We start from the raw sequence: 20,933 nt of genomic DNA, 5'->3' as shown, positions 1-20,933 counted from the left end.
ATTTAGACTTTAGGTTTCTGTATATACTTTGCGATGCATCATCCCTAGTCTTGTTCTGAACCCTAAAAACTAACCTGGAATTAATCATAATTAAGGATAGTATCGGAGTTTCAGCCGATCTTACCTAATATACATGCTTCTTTACCAGTTTTATGTATATTTGCCACTTATATAGATAGATCACTCCATATAAATATATCAAGTCTAGGTCAGTATTGGTTGGGCTATCAATTTGACAATTTATCTCGATTTGATATATTTCTATAAATTGATTTGTCTATATAAGTTTGTACTAGAGTATTAGCTAGTACATTATATTTATCTACCTATCTCGCTCTCAATACTGTTCCATCGGTTATTTTTGTAATATTGTCTGAAAATTGAATTATCAAACTAAACAGACAATATTACAGCTAATAAGCTTATTAAGGGTTTTTTTTTCATGCTTTATCCTATCCAGTATACAGCCAATCTGGTCTAACTATATCGGCTGAGACCCTCAACAATACGTCGTCGGCCTATCGGCCGATCGGCTATCGGTTAACTAATCATGTTTGTTGTTTCCTTGTTAGTTGCAAGATCAAACCAGCTAGCACGCCGTTAGCATACTCGAGGCAAGCCTTGGAACTGCACTGCGGTTAAGCATATCTCCCAAGCCGCCGTGTTTCCCGTCAACACCGGAACTCCTACAAAACTCTGGCACTCCTACAAAACTCCCATAGAAGAATGCCGATATCTCCGGCAAAATCGGAGAGAGTGCCAACATCTCTGGCACTCCTACAAAACTCCCATAGAAGAATGCCGATATCTCCGGCACTCCTCCGGAACTTCCGAAGAAAACTCCGATATTTGGGGCACTCCTTTCGGAGCTTCCCCTCACTCTTTTCGTACTCTACTAGAGCAATGCCTAAGTACATAAGTGAGCTGTACTCCACTTGTTGTGTTGTGCCTTGTGAGTGAAATGGAGAACTCCTTTTATAGGGTAGCTATGACGGTTAATAGGGAGGCAACCACCCACAACCGTCATTCAGAGTGCATCCTAGTCCTCCACGTGGCAGCAGATGGTGACGGGAGCCGATGTCTGTTCGGCTGACCCTTTGTTGATGTGAAAACACGGTGGCCTGAGAGATCTGCTTAATTCCAGTCCAGGTCTAAGGCTAGCCTCGAGTGTGTCAAGGGCGTGTCAGTTGATTTGATCCTGCAATCAGCAAGAAAGACAAAAGCAAAGTTAGTCAGTAAATAGCCGATTGGCCGATAGGCCGATAGGGTATCATTGGTGGTCATAGCTGATGTAGTTAGACCAAATCAGCTATGGACTGGATAGATCATTGAATAATAGACCCCCTAAACATGCCTCATCGGCTGTAATATTGCCTATCAAGTTTGATAAAGAAGCTTACGGCAATATTATGAAAATAGCCGATAGAACAATGCTTAAAGTAGAATATATAGATAATGATAAAGTACTAGCTAATACTCTAGTACAGACTTATATAAGCAGATCAATCTATATAAACATATCAAATCATGATCAGTTAGTAATTTAGATAGCCCAGCGGATACCGATCTAGCTTGATATGATTATATAGGATGATCTATCTATATAAGTGGTAAATATACATAAAACTTAGTAAATAAGCATGTATATTAGGTAAGATCGGCTGAAACTCTGATACTATCCTTAATTATGATTGTTTCCAGGTTAGTTTCTAGGGCTCGAATAAAAGACTAGGGATGATGCATCGCAAAGTAGATAAAGAAACCTAGAGTCTAAACAATCAAGTAAACAATTATTTTTCAGGATGGTAGATGCCTTAACTAATGTAATCAAGTAGGAAGATTTAGCCGATACCGTCAAGAACCCTAAAGCGAGAACCAGCCGATAGAGATAAATCTAGATACTAAGACTAGATTAGTTAAGACATATGATAGCAGATGACCATGATAAAAGGACTAAAACATCTAAAGCGACATAATAGCCCCGATAGTACAAGCCATCGATACGTGTTACCTCTTGTGAAGCGAACTCGTTGAAAAGTAAAAACGAAAAGGGTAGCGATGCACCGAAGTTGTATTGGATTGTCCCCCGTTTTACAGTGCTAAGGGGTTCATAGTTATACCCCGAGTACAAACTAGTCCATTATGGACATGACTGAAACCTTTCTAAAGATAAAATACAAGCAAGAGCATATACAGTGGTCTCTTACCAAAACTAATCACAACTGACATAACTATCCTAATTAATAGATATAATTGCCTTAATTGAGCTCTATCTCTAATTGACAATGACGGTTATCATGATTTAGGCGCAAACCGAGCCCAAGGTATACCATATCGGTTGTATCGGTTATCATCCTTATCAACCTTGATCAACTCACACTCTATTTTCTAGCCGATATGATATCGAGCCGATGCGCAGTTTGACTCCAAATTCAACTCGATTCCACACCAAATCCGCTTCGATCTTCTTCCTTCTTCTCTGAATCCGATGCAAAATTCTGTTGTTAACACCCTTGGATCCACTGTATTTAGTCATGCAGGCCTGAATGGACTCCTAGGTCGGTGGGAACCTCCCTGCCAAGGTTGAGCCTGAGAGGCCACAAAAGTGGTTCGGCCGAACCACTTTTGGCTCCTCTCAGCCTCCCCTTTTGCCAGGTCACTGTCCAGTGGGCCCTCATGACAGCACATGGGGGTTGTCCTCAAATTTGTTGGTTTTTCTGTGGTTTGTGGGTACTCGCGTCTGATTAGCCGGATGCTTGTTTTGTCGCTTGGCGGGTGGTTTTCGTCCATAATTCAACAGCATACAAATATTCACCAAGACATGTGGAAATGGTTAGTAATAACCACTTCCTCCAACTATGATATTCCATTTTATATTCTTTTGTTTGCTTTTGTGTGCAGGAGTTGACAGTCGGATTTGGTACTTAAGGACTATCAATAGCCTCACCGTTGCTGCCCGCCTGTAGCCGAAGCCACGTTGGAACTCCGCTGGCCTGCTCACCGCCGTGAGACTCCCCGTTGCCCAAGCTCCACTGGCCCATCCGTGCTCCTCCCCACCACTGGATCTGCCGCTTGGGTTCCTCCTCGCCGCCGGATCCACTGCCCGCGCTCCTCCGGTCCTCCTCGTCACCATACGTGCCGCCGGGCGCCTTCCCACTGCCTGATCAATTGCCTGCGCTCCTCCCCGTCGCTGGATCTGCCGCCTGGGCGCATCCTCACCGCCGCGTGCTCCTCCCTGTCGCCGGATCTGCTGCTCGGGTGCCTTCCCGCCACCCGCACGCCTGCGCGCCACCGGATTCGTCGTTGTTACTGCTGCAGCCGCCTTTGCCGCCACGGACGCTGTCATCGTCTATGAGAGTACCGTGGTGGTGGAGAAGCCAAGGGTAGGGCTAAGGAAGAGGAGGGAACCAAGGAGAGGAAGGAGGGCGGTGGGAGGTTGGGTTTTTAATTACTAAATTGTTTTTGCTAGCGGTGCTCTTTACATACTGCCAGCAAAAACCTAAATTTTGCTGGCGCACCCTTAAGAGGTCCGCCTAAAAAATTTGAGTTATTTTTGTTGGCGGATCTCCTAACCGTCCGTCAGTGAAAATCGATTTTCGCTGGCGGCTTGTGACCCAGACTCCGCCAATATATTTTTACTAGCGTTTGTTTTGTTAGTCCGCCAGTAATAGACTAGTAGTGGCCCCTTGAAAACGGATTTGGTTTCTATAATTCAAATTCGGTCGTTTACATCCTATATCGTTTTGAAGTTTCGGATAAGGTAATTAACCATCTTTTATTCATTTCCTGTGGCTAGCAGAGAATGCAGACGTAGCTAGGTGCCATGTGTCGAAAATAGATGAATGCAAATCGGTATTTTAATTCCCCCACATACATCGACTATACAAGTTAGCCCCGTGGCCGTTAAGCATATGGACCCATGCAGAAATATGGAGCTGTGAGTCCTTTTCAACAACCAACTCATCGCACTTGATCGATCCTAGTTATACTTTTGAGGAGTTAGTGCTCTCAATATTCGGCACCTTACTCACCGGTCTATTCATCACGCGTTCGACATGATTTATCCGATACTTTTTTACATGTACGTTGTTTACATAATTAACTATGTTGATATTGTCCATCAACTTTTTTTTGAGATGAATTGTCCATCAAACTTTGTGATATATAATTCAGTCAGTATAAAGGTCTAGTCCATATCTCTGTAAACCTCAGGGAAAAAAAAATTATCAACCTTTATCCGCGATAGCAAAAAGAACAGGCCACATACGGAGTAGTAATTTATATGTATGTGCTGCTGTGTTCTATCTTTAGAAGTATGAAACCGGTTAAACTGAGAGTCTCGACAATACTGTTGGCTATTGGACTACTAATTACTCTCTCTGGAGAATCGATCTTTGCTCGATCGGCAAAAACAGCAAATAACTCGGATGTATAACGAACCAGTGCTAAAGACGTTCTTTAGCACCGGTTAAAACACCCAACGGCATATTGCAATTTTTAGAATCGATTAGTAACACCAATCGGTACTAAAGATTATTTTTAGTTCCGGTTAACACTTTATCGGAGCATGTCAGGCTCCCCGAGATCTTTAGTACCGGTTGGTGGCAATAACCGGTAGTACAAATCAACACCACCAACCAGTACTAAAGATGTATTTTTAATCCCGGTTATTTTAACCGGGACTAAAAATAGTTATCTCTAGTCTTGGATTGTGCGTCCTGGTAGACTAAGTTGCGTTGTGAACCAGGAGCAAAAATGAACTCCCCAACAGTGTTAGTTATCGCGATAATTGGTCTTACCGCCAGGTACTAATGATAGTTGTGCAGGAACTCATGAAACTCTGGTTTGCCATGGTTATCACGTTTATCGTGCTTTACCACCGGGGCATGATAACCTAGCCCTCGAGGTATGGTAAATTTGGGTCCGGTTCACGATGATATTACGAGTACATGACTCTATTTTACATTATAATATATTTTGGATTTTTAATAGATTTATGCATGTTTTCTTGTATCTGTTTTATATATTTTTGTCTAAATTTATATAGATGTTAGTGAATCTAAACGAGTGATGGAGAGATCAACATCTCATGATGTGTACATGTCAGTGCCACGCTTTTTCTGCATATTGTCTCATATACGTGACTTTGATATAGCATTGTGCGGCGTCAACGTTGTCGTCGACTCTTCCCAGCCTCACGAAGACTCTTTGCTATTGGCTGGTGTGCTCTATAAATACACTGTAATACATATTCATGCAGGCAATGTCGCCATTGCATTGCTAATGCTACTATATACATATGCATATATAGTTTTCTAGCTAGATCAAGTAAGTTTTGAGCGAGCAAGCAAGTTAGGTAGTAGCGCTATACCTTGAAAATTAGGTAATTAATTAAGATGGCCGGAGATTCGCCGGAGGCGCCGGTCGGGCAGGCATGAACCACCGGCCTCTGCGACTGCTGCGACGACTGCAACAGCTGTGAGCTCAGCTAGAGCTAGTTTTGTACACTGTGGCTAGTTGTAGTACTCCATATATGAACTGAATTGAAGGGTTAATTAATAATAATATGGCTAGCTACTAATTAAGCAATCTGATGGTTGGTGCACAATATTGTATGTGCAGGTTGCCTGACGTTCTTCTGCCCGTGCGTTGCCTTCGGCCTTATCGCCGAGACCCTCGACAGGGGCAGCATCTGTAACGAACTGCCATCAATTAATTACATATGCTAGCTAGATACTCCCTCTGTCCCATTTTAATTTTAAGTGCAGCTATAGTTTTCCGCGCCCAACTTTAACCGTTCGTCTTATTTGAAAATGTTTTTTAAAAAATTAAAAACATATGTCATGAGTAAAGTAATATTCATGTTTTATCATCTCATAACAACAAAAATATTAATTAAAAATAATTTCAAATAAGACGGACGATCAAAATTGGACACGGAAACTTATGGTTGCACTTAAAATAAGACGGAGGGAGTAGCTATACTCTCTTATATATATTTAGCAAAGATATTTACTACTACTCCTTCTATCCCAGAAAAAGACAAACCATGGGTTTCCGTGTCCAACGTTTGACTGTCCGTCTTCTATGAAATTTTTTATAATTAGTATTTTTATCGTTGTTAGATGATAAAACATGATTAATACTTTTTATGTGACTTGTCTTTTTAATTTTTTTCATAATTTTTTCAAATAAGACGGACGGTCAAATGTTGAACACGGAAACCCAGGGTTTGTCTTTTTTTTTTTTTTTTTTTTTTTTTTTTTTTTTTTTTTTTTTTGTTGAGGCGGAGGGAGTATGACTTTAGTTATGTGACATAATTAAATTATATGTTTGCTTGTGTACGGACGTGTGCAGCTTGCGCCATAGCAGGCATCACCTACTGCTGGATGCGGCCGAGCACGGTGCTCCCAGGCATGCACACCATGTACTCTTGGTCCTACCGCCAGAAGCTCCGCGCCACGTTCGGCATGGCGCCGGAGCCCTGCGCCGACTGCTGTCTGCAGCTCTTCTGTGACAGATGTTCCCTCAGCCAGATGTACCGCGAGCTCAAGAACCGTGGCGTCAACCCTGCCAATGGTAATTAAACCCGGCTCACGCCTTACCATATTCTACATTAATTATATATTTTTAACAATGATAGAATTATGTAAACTGTTACATTGATCTCGTCCTTGTTTTAATTAATATTCCACCACATAACCCATTTTATTGTAAAATCTCAATCATCCAAAATTGATCTGCGTACATGAGTAACTGATTCAGCCCATTTCATCCAACATGAATTCACCATGGCCATATCAGCCCAGCATGGCTAAGAGCTGAATCCAGCTCAAGCTCGTTATTGGACCTATATACATGTTTACTGTGAGCTGGAAGCAACACCATTCTTTAGCTAAGGACGAGTTAATTTGAGTCAAACTCATCACACCACTCGGGACAAGCCTGACCTGGCTGGTATAGTGATATGACCCAATGCTCAAGTGTCGGTGGGAAGTAGCCAATTTTGGTCTAGAAGAGTTGGGTGGGTATGTGTGGTTTTGCAACAATGTATGTTATGGGGCGAAATATAGAAAAAAGTTGATAATTGAGGTGGTTTATGTAATTTTGCCTTTAATTATTTAATTTAGACCCACATAAATAATTTAGACCCACATAGAATTGAACCTGAGAATTAATTGACCGCCATAGGAAAAGCTTATTACATAATTTTCTCAAACGGTTATGTGTATCATAGAAAAAGATAGAGTCCTGGGATTTTTAGCAAAACTAAAAAGAACCGCTAGTGTGCAGAAGTGTTGTCGGTGCGCGTCACACCAAATCAATCTTCTTTTGAAAGAAATCAGCACGAGATTGTGCTATTTCATTGAACATAGAGGTAAAAAAATAGAACTCCTTGGGGTAAGGAAACAAAAGACTATACAGTGCTATGCACAGCCTTTGATTGGTCTAGTAGAAATTCCCTAAGCCGCCTTTGCTCCTGCCATAGCCCAAGTTCTTGCCTCCTTTGTTTTTTTGTCAGGACGCTAGGAGCCACGGTCTCCTAGTGCTCGAAAACCCGTTGGTTTCTTTCCTTCTAGATTTCTCAGTCGACGAATAGTAATATGGTCCGTAGGCCTCATTTGGGTACTTCCTTTTTGTTGGCTAGTATTTCCTATCAGTCTTGGACGCTCTGGCTTGGATCCCAGTGGCTCGTGTCCCGTTGCTGGCATGCCACCCAGGAGGCAGTTAGGCTCCAAATCCTCTTGTTGTATCTACAGTGGGTGATTAATTAGGTGGCTTGCCAACTTGTTCGTGTGGCGGAGGGGGCATATCTCATTGATTGGCTAGCCTCTAGCAACGAGTTGATCGGATGTCCATACTCTATTGTGCTATTGTGTGTCACTAGCCACGCATAAAATTTGCACTTTGCAGGGCCCGTGCTCTCCAAATTAAGTCATTTTTATTGGTACCTTTGGTTCTTAGGCATTGCGCGCAGTATATGCTGGTGAGGCTGAGTATTCTCCATGGTTCGATAGCTTCCAAGTGATTTGGTCAGGCTCAATTTGGTCGAGAAGGATGCCCTGGGTTGCGTCCCATAGGGACACGAGTTCATTGATCACATATACCATGTTCTCAATGCCTTCAGGCAAGGAATTTCCTCTTTTTTTGGACACTACATAGGCTAGTGGCATAATGTCTTTTGGCCTTTGCCCATCTAGCTAGGCAGAGTCCCAGAAGCGAATTGTGTTGATATCCCCGATGGTTATTTTAGTGGCCGCGGCGAAGAGCAATTTGTCTGTTTCGTAAGGTGGTGTTTCAAGGCCCACCCACGGCTTGGTGGGGTCTTTCCATTCGTGCCAGAGCCATCTTAGTCGTAGGGCCCTCATGAACTTCTGCATATTGAGAACTCCCAGTCCTCCTGGTGTGGTTGGGATGCACGTCTTTTTCCAGTTAATCATGCATTTCCCCCCTGTGATGGCCCTTGTCCCCGCCCATAGGAACTTCCTTATCTTTTGTGTCAAGGAGACCTAGGGCTTCTTTGGTCTCCTTGAGGGCATGAGAAGGTAGATGGGCTGCACTGTCAGTGTTGACTTGACCAGTGTTGACCACCTTGCTGGTCCCATGTTTTTCCCCCTCCAGCCAATGACCCGCGTTGCAGTCTTGTGAAAGGTTGGTTTTATATCCATCTAGCCCATCCTTCCAAGGAGTTGTGGCAGTCCTATGTATTTTATAGGGAAGTGTGCCCGCACCAATGGCACACCATTTAGAATGGAGTCCAGATCTATGCTCTCGCATCTGATTGTGGCTACCTGAGATTTTTGCTTGTTTGTGGCTAGGCCATGTCTAATGCTGGAAACACATAAGGATGTCAATGAAGGTCAGGACATCCTTCCTGATGGGATTGATGAAGACCACTTCATCATCGGGGTACATGGAGATTCTTAGGCGGGTTGCTCTGCCCTGTAGCTTGGTATGGCCTTTAGATTTGTTGCTTTGGAAAGGAACTATTATAGGGGGGGGGGTCGATTGCCAGGATGAAAATAAGCAGCGATAGTGGGTTGCCTTGCCTTAGGCCTCTATCATGTAGGATTTTGCCACCCGGGATCCCATTGAGGATTGCTTGCGATGTGGAGGTGCAATATATGGTTGTCACCCAATATGTCTACTTCTGCGGGAATCCATCGTGCTGTAGCATAGCCAATAGCTAATCCCAGCGCACTGAGTCGAATGCCTTGGTTATGTCAAGTTTGAAAAGTAGCATTGACTGCCTCGTTCTATGGTACCTTCTTATCATGGATCCTCCTGCCTTTGATAAAGGCCTCTGATTGACTGAGATGACTGTCCACATAATCGGGTCTTAGGCGCAGCGCCAACAGCTTAGAGAGGATCTTTGCTATGCCATGCATTAGGTTGATGGGTCAATAATCTGTCACTTCTTATGCACCCTCCTTGTGAGGATTTAGGGCAGTCTTGGCCGAGTTCAAAAGACTCATGTTTGCGCATCATAGGTTGTTGGTCGAGTTGAAGACTGCAACAATATTTTCTACTTTGATGATGTCCTAGCAGACCTTGAAGAAGTTTTCAGTGTAGCCGTCTAGCCCTAGTGCCTTATCAATTGGCATCTTCTTAATTACCCGGTAGATCTCCTGCTCTGTTAAAGGTTCGTTTAGGTGTGAGAGGTCCGCTGTCGGAACATGTAGTGCCTGCCAATTGAGCTCACACGTTCTTGGCTTCGGCTAGCCCATTATCCTTCCAAAGTGCTCGCAGATTACGATCTCCTTGTCATCGTGGGTCACAACCTAGTCGCCTTTCTTGTGCAATCTTTTAATGTTGTTCTTTCTTCTTCGCGCGTTAATTTTGAGATGGAAAAATTTTGTGTTTGTGTTCCTCTCTTATGTTCGCTATGCGGGAGGCCTGCCTTTTCTTCACACGCTCAATCATTGCCAGGCCAAGTTGTCACGCCCTAAAAATCGCCTAAATTAATAATGCATATTTTAAATCATTTTTAGAAATTATTTTTAAAAGCCTACAAGTTAAACTCTAATAATCTAGGAAAAGTCACGCCCGGAATTTCTATCCAAAATTCCAAACGCTTGCATGTGTGTTAAACCCTCGTCCAGGAATCAGCCGAGGCACACAATAACAAATTGATAATAGAGTACAAATAAACAGCTAATTAATATTCGCAAATAATAAATTATTACAGAGGTGGATAGTTCCTCTCAAAGAATAACATTCTACGCAGCGAAAAAATAAAAACAAACTACGGAACAGCTATGGCGACTCCACTCCACATGCAACTTAACCCGGACCAAGCCTAGTCCTCCAGAACATCACCTTCACTGAAGTACTTCTCCTCTGATGAATGAATATTGCAAGAATGAGCATATGACAAACTCAACAAGCCACACAGCAAATATGTAAGTGCACAGGATAACAAAGGATGGCATAATAAAGCTCATTTGCGTAAACAACATTTAATAAATATTTAAGAGAATTGTAAAACAGTTGAATAATTAAACAGTATTAGATAAACACCATACAACACACCCGTGTTACATAGGCCCAACCTTATTTGAACAACCAACCCCGGTTGTACAAATCTAACCTCCATACCAGGAATATACCATTCCAAACCAGGAGTCAAATTATTTATCACAATTATCATCAATGTGTAATGTGAGACTAATCACGAAAAACATTGCACAACTCACCCATAACCGCGGGCACGGCTATTCGAATAGTTTTACTCTGATCAGAGGTGTACCACTGTACCCACAAGACACAATCCCACAACATGTCACCATGCGCCTTAGCACCACCACGATACCTCGGAAAGGAACTGTGACAATACCCCTCGCACAACACAACTCACCACAGTGCACCGTTCCTGGATCATAATCTCCCCCTCAAAACCAGAGGCAATGGACTCCCCAGCGACCCCCACGGACTTCTCGCCGCTTCACAGTCTAGCACACTATAATGAATCATGCTATACAAAAGATAAAGCCGTTGCCCACGCTGGCTTGTGGTTGGCACGGTAAATATTTCACAACAGTAGCTCGCGAACCGGTCCTTAATTGTCATGAGCACAACCATCAAAACCATATGCTCACAACCCACCTTAACCAGGTTTTAATTATCAATTAATTAACATAACATAACACGATTAACCATCGTGAGCTACCATTAGATATAACCATAATTAATAATAATGTAATATAATTTGTGTACAATCCCATTAATTAGCTAATGTTTCTAAGCATGGCTAAGCAAACATACATACGGCATTTAGCTGAACCAATCCAATATATAAGGTCCAAGCTAATCAAATTATAACCCATAGGAAAATAAAGTCATCTTCGGCCATTAATTAATTGGGAAAGGTTCACCACCCGATGACATTCGAAAATAATACATAAGTTGAAATAAAACATTAGCTTTAAACGGGTTCAACATGCTAAAGGGTCGTTTGGGATCTGTGTGACTTGCCTTGAGCTTCCACAAACACTTCCGAACCTTCTTAAACTGAAACGCTCTCCTCGGGAACGTCGGAAACTAAAGCAAAAAGACAAAATCAACAAAACAGTACAAAAACAAGCATAACCAGTAAATGTGGATATTTTTAACATGTAGATCTCAATTTTAGAAAAAAATAGCAACTTGAACCACTCGAATCGGAGTTACGATGAATTAGTTATGATTTTCCGAAGTTTTAATCTATTTCATCTATTAAAAAAAACTAAAAAGGAAAGGTTATGACGTCATGCTGACATCATCAATGGCGGCCTTGGCTCGGGCGGCACGACCACCGGCGCTACGGACCTTGGCCGGGCGATTAGAGGGCACCTACGCGTAGAGGGCGAAGACGCGATCTCAACGGTACTCACCAACGCGACGAACGACGACGGATGGTGGCCGGCGACCAGGTTATGTGGCGGCGGCGGATCGGTCAACGGTGGCGGCGGCTTCACGGCGACCGACGACAGCGGAGAGGGGGCGGCCGAGCTAGCTCTCCCTCACGCGCACCTAACGGCGGCGAGAAAAGGCGGCGGCGACGACGCAAGCGGCGGCGCGGCGCGGCTGAGCGGCGGCCGGCGATGGCGGCGACTAGGGCGGCGCGGCGGCGACTCCACGGGGCACTAGAGAGCTCGGGAAAGGGGGCAAACAAAAGAGGGCGACTAGGTGGTCCTATTTATAGCCTTGGATTGGAGAGATCGGACTCCTACCGCGAGGAATCGAGCCGGGAAAAACTAGGGTTTGTTTTGGGGATAAACTCGAAAACGCGTTTGATTCGTATAATATACTCAACGATTTGCTCCGAATCTTGGGGGTAAAGATAGAGGAGAATGAGAGGATCAAAACCCCTCAATCAATCAGACACGGGGGAGACCGGATTGGACGGAATCGGCGCAGGAAGGCGGCGGCTCGGACGGCCTCGGCCGGAGGTTGAAGAAGGCCCCGACATGTGGGCCCCACATGTCGGCGGCTCGAGGAGGAGGGGGCGGGCGACGTCGGCTGGGCCGGCTTGGGCCGGTTCGCCCGCGCGCGGGGAGAGAAGTGTTGGGCCGGATTCGGCCCAATGGCCTAGGGAGGGTTTTTTTTAACTTTTTCAATTAAAATAATTTGTGAAATGTTGTTTCATTTATTAAAAATACTTCCCTTGCTCAAATAATTCCTAGAAAAATCTAGAAAATAGAAGAACAAGCAAAGTATTTAATAAAATTTTATCTAGCTCAATTTTATGTTGAAAATTTTCGTAGATTATTAGAGTTTAACGTGTAGGCTTTTAAAAATAATTTCTAAAAATGATTTAAAATATGCATTATTAATTTAGGCGATTTTTAGGGCGTGACAAACCTACCCCCCTTAAATGGAATCTCGTCCTCGAGATTTAGAAGAACTGGCGAAGAGATGAGGATGAGCTGACTTCAATTTATCTTCTCGCTCCCAAGTGGCTTCTTCTTCTGGATGATTGCTCCACTGAACCTTACAGAACCGTATGACACGATTCCTGGTGTTCCTTTCACTCACTTCCAAGATTCTGACTGGCTTCTCAACATAAGTTAAATCTTCTTGAAGCTCTATACGTTCAGGATCTGCTTCCTCCGTAGGAACACGCAAACATTTATTTAACTACGACACATGGAACACGTCATGTATTCCCGCCATTGACGGAGGCAACTCTACCTGATAAGGTACTTCACCTCTTCGACTCACAATCTTAAAAGGTCCCACAAAGCATGGTGCCAATTTCCCTTTGGTCTGAAAACGATGAATTCCTCGTAGCGGCGTAACCCGTAGGTACACATAATCCCCTTCTTCGAAAGCCAAATCCCTACGACGATTGTCGGCATGGCTCTTCTGACGCGACTGAGCAACGCGCAACCTTTCTTGGATAATCTTCACTTTTTCTTCTGCCTCTCGCAATATGTCTGTCCCAAAAACTTGACGCTCACCAGTTTGATCCCAAAGGAGCGGCGGACGACACTTCCGGCCATACAATGCTTCATGTGGAGCCATTTGCAGACTAGCTTGATAACTGTTGTTATATGAGAATTCTGTGTACGGCAAATTCTTATCCCAACTTCCACCAAAATCTAGAACACAGGCTCTCAACATGTCTTCTAAAATTTGATTTACTCTTTCGGTCTGACCGTTAGTTTGAGGGTGATAAGCCGTGCTAAAATTCAAACGAGTACCCATCTCTACTTGTAGTTTCTGCCAAAATTTTGAAGTAAACTGACTACCTCTGTCTGACACTATCTTCTTGGGAACACCATGTAAACATACCACTCTTGCCATATATAACTCTGCAAGCTTATTTCTCGTGTAAGTTGTTTTGACAGGTATGAAATGAGCGACTTTAGTAAGCCTGTCGACCACTACCCAAATGGAATCATGTCCTGCCGACGTTCTGGGTAGACCGGTTATAAAATCCATTCCTATTTCTTTCCATTTCCACTCTGGAATCTTCAACGGTTGCAACAGACCGGCTGGCTTCTGATGCTCCGCCTTGACTCGCTGACATACATCACATAGAGCCATATATTCTGCTATCTCACGTCGCATACTGGCCCACCAGATTTGTTGCTTCAGGTCCTGTTACATCTTAGTGCTTCCGGGGTGAATGGAATACAAAGTTTCATGAGCTTCTTTCATGATAGTATCCTTCAACTCCTTATTATCAGGCACGCAAATTCTTTCTCCTAGCCACACAGTTCCTTGCTCATCTTCTATATAACCGATGGCTTTACCTCTTCTCATGTTCTTTTTAATTTCTTGTATGTCAGGATCATTCACTTGAGCTTCTCTGACTTGATCAAACAGAGTAGGTTTAGCTTCTAAAGCGGCCACAAAACCTTTGCTGACTATTCCCAAGTTCAACTTTTCAAATTCTTGGCATAACTCCCAAGGTAGATGTCGTCCTTCTGACATATTACAGTAGCTTTTCCTGCTGAGAGCATCTGCTACAACATTTGCTTTACCCGGGTGATAATGAATTTCCATATCATAATCCTTGATCAACTCTAACCATTTTCGTTGACGCATGTTCAAATCAGGTTGAGTGAAAATGTACTTCAAACTTTTATGATCCGTATAGATCTTCGTATGGTTACCGAAAAGATAATGACGCCAAATCTTCAATGCATGCACTACCGCTGCCAACTCTAGGTCATGCTAAAACCCACACACTCACAAGCAAACCTAAGCAAGCAATCTAACACAGCGAACTACGTCAACGATCTAACTAAGCGACTAATCCCGCCTTGCGTCGGAACGAAGCGATGGATCTTCTTCCTCTGGAGTAGCTGGCTCTCTTTCTTCTGGGTCTTCCTCTTCTTCCTCATCACTTAAGACATGGATGACAGGTTCGGCATGATCAGGCACAGCGTCTCCCACCACACGAGTCTTCGAAGCTAACTGGAGACGAGGTGGTGGACAAGTTCTCTTCCTTGCAGTGAGGCGAAGCTTGGGTGCTGGCGGCGGTGTTTCTCCTTTAAGCTCAGCTAATTCCTTCTGTAGACGGTACACCTTGCTCTCCAACTTGCAAATCTTGCCTCGATTCTGTAGACGGTACACCTTGCTCTCCAACTTGCAAATCTTGCCTCGATTCCAGTTTTCCCTGTCATGAGCTGCTTTCTCTCGCTCCACACCTACTACATCCATAGCACTAAGCATATGCACAGCATGTGTCAGTGTGGCACTATCTTCTCCATCAGGACAGTTGTAGGTTCCATAATCTTGACCATGAGGCTTGTGGGGATGGTACTGGAAAACTGACGACTCTAGCTCCTCTTCAAAGCGATGACGCAACTCTTCAATGGCCACCAAAGCTGCTTCCTGGCAAGCATGACTGTACTTTCTGCCTCCAGCTTCGAACTTTATTGACGGAAGGTCTTCATGATCGCTAGCCAACGTTACACGAACACGACACTACTCCTCATTGGGGTCATGGGGAATTTGGCGATACTCGGGAGCAACCTCATAGCCTACTTCAAATGCCATCAACCTCAACTCCGTGACGAATCCTAGCACCTTGATCAAGTTTTTCGGTGGATGAGGCGGCATCTAAAGAAACATGGAAAGAAGGAATTAATGCATATTTTTTAAGTTAGCTGCACAACCCAGATTTAATTGATTTGACCCAAAAAGGAAGAAAATAAAATAAAGGAAAAGAAACATAGGGAACAAATATATATATATATATATATATATATATATATATATATATATATATATATATATATATATATATATTGATTGGAATTTAAATTAAATTTGGACAGAGACAAATAATTTTAGACAAATAAATAAAATAAAACCAGAATACTTAAGACCTACTGTTAGCACGGTACAGTGTCACCATTATAAGGGATGAGTAGTACTAGTGCTATCCTGATTAAATTGATACCATAATAGATGTACAGTGCCGACTAATCAATGAAGTTCAGAAAACTATTTAATACCCTGAGTAATAAAGAAAAAGAAAATTTTTGAGAAGAACAGCCTTTTGCTTTATAAGAAAAGAAATAGAATTAAATAAATTTTGTGCATAACCTTGCATGTGCTGCCAACTTAATTAGTTTGTAAGAGAATAGAGAAGAGCAGTTCTATTTTTCAAAATATTTTGAAGGCTACTTAAGGTTTACCATTTGGCTTGTCCTAAGGTCAAGTTGGCTCTGATACCAACTTGTCACGCCCAGAATTTCTATCCAAAATTCCAAACGCTTACATGTGTGTTAAACCCTCGTCCAGGAATCAGCCGAGGCACACAATAACAAATTGATAACAGAGTACAAATAAACAGCTAATTAATATTCGCAAATAATAAATTATTACAGAGGTGGATAGTTCCTCTCAAAGAATAACATTCTACGCAACGGAAAAATAAAAACAAACTACGGAACAGCTATGGCGACTCCACTCCACAGGCAACTTAACCTAGATCAAGCCTAGTCCTCCAGAACATCACCTTCACTGAAGTACTCCTCCTCTGATGAATGAATATTGCAAGAATGAGCATATGATATACTCAACAAGCCACACAGCAAATATGCAAGTGCACAGGATAACAAAGGATGGCATAATAAAGCTCATTTGCGTAAACATCATTTCATAAATTGTCGCGTCCCAAAACGACTCTAAAATACATCCTCTAAATTATGCATAGAATAAGTAAAATCCATGTGAAAGCCTCCAACAATTAAAATGTGCAAAGTTAAAAGTCAAATAAGGCTTGGAGGATTTTTGTATATTTCCTAAAAGCCTAAAATGCGTAAATAAATTTTAGTGGAATTTTCAGAGCACAAATAATAATTAAGAAGAAATAAACAAAGTTAAAATGGTTTTATAAAAAGAAAAGCCCTAAAAAGTCTTTTCCCCCCTCCCCCTCTTGGGCCGGCTCGGCCCATCTCTCTCCCTCTCTCTCCTCTCCCCCGCGGCCCATCCGGCCTCCTCCCCGCACGCGTGCCGCTGACAGGCGGGCCCGCCCGCCTCCCTCGCTGACGGGTGGGGCCCACCCGTCATCCCCTACCTCCCGCCGCTCCCGCCGCCTCGCCCGTGCCCTAGCGCCGCCGCCGCCGCGAATCCCGCCGCCTCCCGCCGTCCACGCGCGCAATAAAGTGGGGGGAAATATTCCCCGTGATTCCCTCCCTCTTTCCCCCCATTTTTCCCTCTCTCTCTCCCTCGGATTCGTTTGGAAACTTTCCCCCTAACCTCGCCGGCGCCATCAATGGCGGCCGGATCTTCCGCGCCTGTTTCCCCCTCGTCCGGCCGCCCTCTCTCACTCCCAACCCTATATAAACCTTCCCCGTGCCTCCCTCCACCGTTTCCGCCACTCGCCGCTCTCTCTCCCCGCCGGAATCGAGCTCGCGCTGTCGCTCTCTCTCTCCGCCGTCGCCGCCGAGCTCCGGTCCGCCGCCGTCGTTGCCCCGGACCATCTCCCGCCTCGGCGCCGCCTCCTTCGGCTTCGCCGCATCCTCGCCGACCTCGTCCACCCCTCCGTTTCGCTTGCCGACCGCCGGAGCATCGTCGACCCCGTCCACCCGAGCCGCGCCGCCGCCTTCCTCCGCTCCGGTCGCCGTTCCCGTCGTCGCCGTCGACCCGGGGTGAGCCGTGGACCGCCGATTCGTTTCCCCCTTCCCTCCCCTCTCTCGGCCGCCGCTCCGCCGTGCCTATGGCCGCCGCCGGCGACCATAGGGGCGCGGGCGCGCCGCCTCCCGTTGGCTGTGCCGGCGTGGCCGCCTTCGGGCGCGCCCCGCGGCTGCCGCGTGGGGCCCGGCCGTCAGCCGCCCGCGCCCTCGGGTGCGGCTGACGCGTGGGACCCACGGCGCCGGCCGGTGCGAGCCCGGGCGCGCCCGGTCCACCGTGGACCGTGAGGCTGCCGCGTGGGCCCCACCCCCGTGGACCCGGTCCGCGCGCCCCTCCCCTCGGCTGACGCAATAAATCCATTTTAAATTAAAATTTAAATGAAGAAATTCGCAAATATTCATTTAAAGAGCATATAAACTTCAAATGGCCATAACTTGGCCATTTGAACTCGGAATTGGACCGTTCAAGTCTCTAATTTTTCCTTAAGAAGTCAAGAACCCATTTTGAGCTTTGTTTCTGCTTGTTATATGGAGTTTATTAGAGTAAAAGCCTTTTCTTTTCCGTTGGTCGTGTAGACGCTGCAGCTTCGGAAGATCCGCTCTTCGTGGAAGTTGAAGCCGACGTTTGGGAAAGCGAGCAAGGCAAGTCACATCATCTTTGAGCATATTGAATCCCAGTTTATAAAATTATGTTGCTTTAAATTATTGCATTATCACTTTATTTAAATTCCCGAGTTATCACTGTTTTATCTAGCCATGCCTATTTACCTTTGTTATGACCTTATTATTGTTATTGTTATTATTTCCTTGTTCACCCTAGAATAAACAAAACCCCAACTGGTGGACACTCTACTCATGGTACCACTAGCATGATTTTAGGTAGATGCTTCGCTATTTTAATTAGGTAACATTAGGTGGTTTTTCAACTCTAGACTTTGGGAATATTCATATCACCTGGACACTATGGAATGGTTTGGTTATTGTGGAATTGGATTCACACCGCCCCCTCTATTCAAAATCCCCAAAATAGTTTTAGGCTGGGCTCGGGGTGCGTGGTTTTGATAGTAGCACCTCGGCCATATAAGGACCGGTCTTCGGGCCTCTGTTGCAAAGCACTACCGTACTTCCACATGTCTAGTGGGTAAGGCTTAGTTTGTGGCTCAGTCTGGTTATAAACAAAAGTACACGGATGGAGATGGAAGAAGTCGGGGGTCGATGGACATCTCTAGGACAAATGAAGGCTACACGAGCTGCGGCCCGGTAGTCGAGATGTCATGGCACAGGGCCGGTGTCCTGCTGCTAGGGGCTCAGTCCTGCCTGCCTGTCCCGGGGGTTCCGGCCGTAGGTGGGATTGGGTCGGTACTCTTGTCTATGGCTAGGATGGGTTGGAAACTATGTCACGTCTTCCGTCCGTATACCGTGGTGGTATGTGGCACGTGGTCACACGTGAGGAAGATGTGTCTTGTGGGTAAAGATGTACACCTCTGATCAGAGTAAAATCTATTCGAATAGCCGCGCCCTCGGTTATGGGCAAGCCGAGCAATGTACCCAAGTTAGTGTTTTAATTCTTAAAACCTACTTAACAACTAAAATGTGGAATGGTTGGCCTGGGTTGGCTTGGGACGAGCTGGGACCCAGGGTCGGGTTGCCAGTTCGGTCTGAATCATCGTAGGCCTTGGGTTAAGGCAGGTTCGTGTGGGTTCACGGCCTTGATAAATAATATTGTATAGTTCTAGAATCGTGTTTCCAAAATAGCTTTGCGCAACCAAGTGTCTTTAAATGCTGTTTAATCCAACCCTAACCCTTTATAGTATAACTCCTTTGTACTCCCTTGCATTTATTCTGCACTTGTGGGTGTGTCTTGTTGAGTACGGTGGTTATACTCAGTCTTGCTCAATTTTTCCCAAACCCAGAAGAGGAGTTCCTGGAGGATGAAGGCTTTGGTGTCTAGCTCGTGCCTGCCGTCAAGCGCCTGTGGTCGTCGCCCTAGTCTTTCGCTGTTTCTCGTTTGTCTTTGTGTGTGCTGGGCCTTCGCTGCCCATGTAATAAATTAACTATTTACGCATCCGCTTGTTAAACTCTGAATTGTATCAACTTTTGGTGTACCTTGCCTCCTGGGACAAGGAATAATACACGCACGTAAGGAACGCCCGTTGGGTTATTTCCGGTCGTGACAAGTTGGTATCAGAGCCCCCTTGACCCTAGGACGAGCCTTAGATCCCAAGCCTTAGCAATATTTTCAAAAATAAAAAAATCCTTTCTTATTTGTGAAAATCCTCTAGTTTCTCTCTGTCCTGCTGCTTCATTTATCGCCAAAATCTGACCTTTTAAATGTTGCTTTTCTTTTTGTTTTTGTTTGTAGATGGCCGGCAGCATCAGCCGTCGTGGTCTGGACCTGACTGGTTTCGTCTTGGAGCTGCGGGGCATGTGCGTTGTCCTGGGGTATCCGCATGGAGTGGACTACCAGGGCAGGCCGCTCCCGGAGCAGGAGGGTGACGACGCAGAGCCCCACGCTGCTTGGGAGGTCACTACAGTGATCCTCACTGGCTCACCCGAGAGGACTTCGTTGGCAGTCACCGCGGGTGGAGATTCTTTCTCCGCCGCTTGCCAGAACGCCGCTCTCCTCGCCATCGGCACTCTTCACCAGCGCTACCCGGACGAGTTGCAGCACTCGCCCTACCGCTACCACCCTCGTCGCGGAGGAGCCCGCGACTACGCCACCTTCCGGGATGCTAGCTCGGAGGATGACGCTACCATCATGCACCTGGCGCGCATGGTGGAGGCGTACGACGCGGCTCGTATCGACTTCCATCAGATGGTGCGCCGTGGGATGGTCGAGAACAACATGAAGATCCTGGAACTGCGTCAGGAGAATCTGCAGCTGAAGAAGGACCTAGACACAGTGGAGGCGCAGCTGCATCAGCTCAAGATCGCCCAGGGAGAGGTCTGTCGCCCCAAGCGCCGCCGCGTCTGCCGCAGCCAGAAGATCACCGCCCGCAAGAGCACCTCCAGGCCCGAGCTTGTTCGTCAGTCCCTGGCGTGGACCTGCTTCGTGGAGACCCCTCGTGCCGAGCCCGCGCCTGTGGTTCCCCAGGAGGGGGAAGCCTTCGGCGTTGGTAGCACGGAGGATGCGCTGTTGCTCACCTTCCGTCCTGGCCCGTCGCAGCGGTAGACGAGCAGTTAGTAGGCTTGCGCGTGTGTTCTTTCTCGTTTGTCTTCTTGTTGGAGTTGTGTGGGGCATGGTTATGCCGGTGTGTGGTATAACTGTGTCGGAGCCTGTCTTTATTTTATTTGCTTAAGCAACTTGAACTTTAATGAACCAATTTAATAGCAGTAATAAATTCAAGAATTATGGTA

At 45.2% G+C, this 20,933-nt stretch overlaps 1 protein-coding gene across 2 annotated transcripts; it reads left to right on the top strand.

Annotated features, from left to right (window-relative positions):
• Positions 1–5,255: 5,255 nt before the first annotated feature.
• On the top strand, positions 5,256–20,933 carry LOC107276770 (uncharacterized). 2 transcript variants are annotated; one of them, XR_010741962.1, is made up of 4 exons: positions 5,256–5,478; positions 5,623–5,694; positions 6,358–6,579; positions 14,856–15,063. XR_010741962.1 is itself a non-coding variant. In XM_066311540.1 (4 exons), exons 3-4 carry the CDS (start codon positions 6,577–6,579, stop codon positions 20,746–20,748), a joined length of 813 nt encoding a protein of 270 aa, XP_066167637.1. In that variant the 5' UTR covers positions 5,256–5,478; positions 5,623–5,694; positions 6,358–6,576; the 3' UTR covers positions 20,749–20,933. The 2 variants fall into 2 exon arrangements, 1 of the variants encoding a protein (XP_066167637.1); XM_066311540.1 differs by lacking the exon at positions 14,856–15,063 and adding an exon at positions 19,939–20,933.

This window comes from Oryza sativa, chromosome 6 (assembly GCF_034140825.1).
Source record: "Oryza sativa Japonica Group chromosome 6, ASM3414082v1".
NCBI lineage: Eukaryota > Viridiplantae > Streptophyta > Magnoliopsida > Poales > Poaceae > Oryza > Oryza sativa.
The sequence above is the reverse complement of the archived record's forward strand: the minus strand, read 5'-3'. Positions and strand labels throughout refer to the sequence as shown.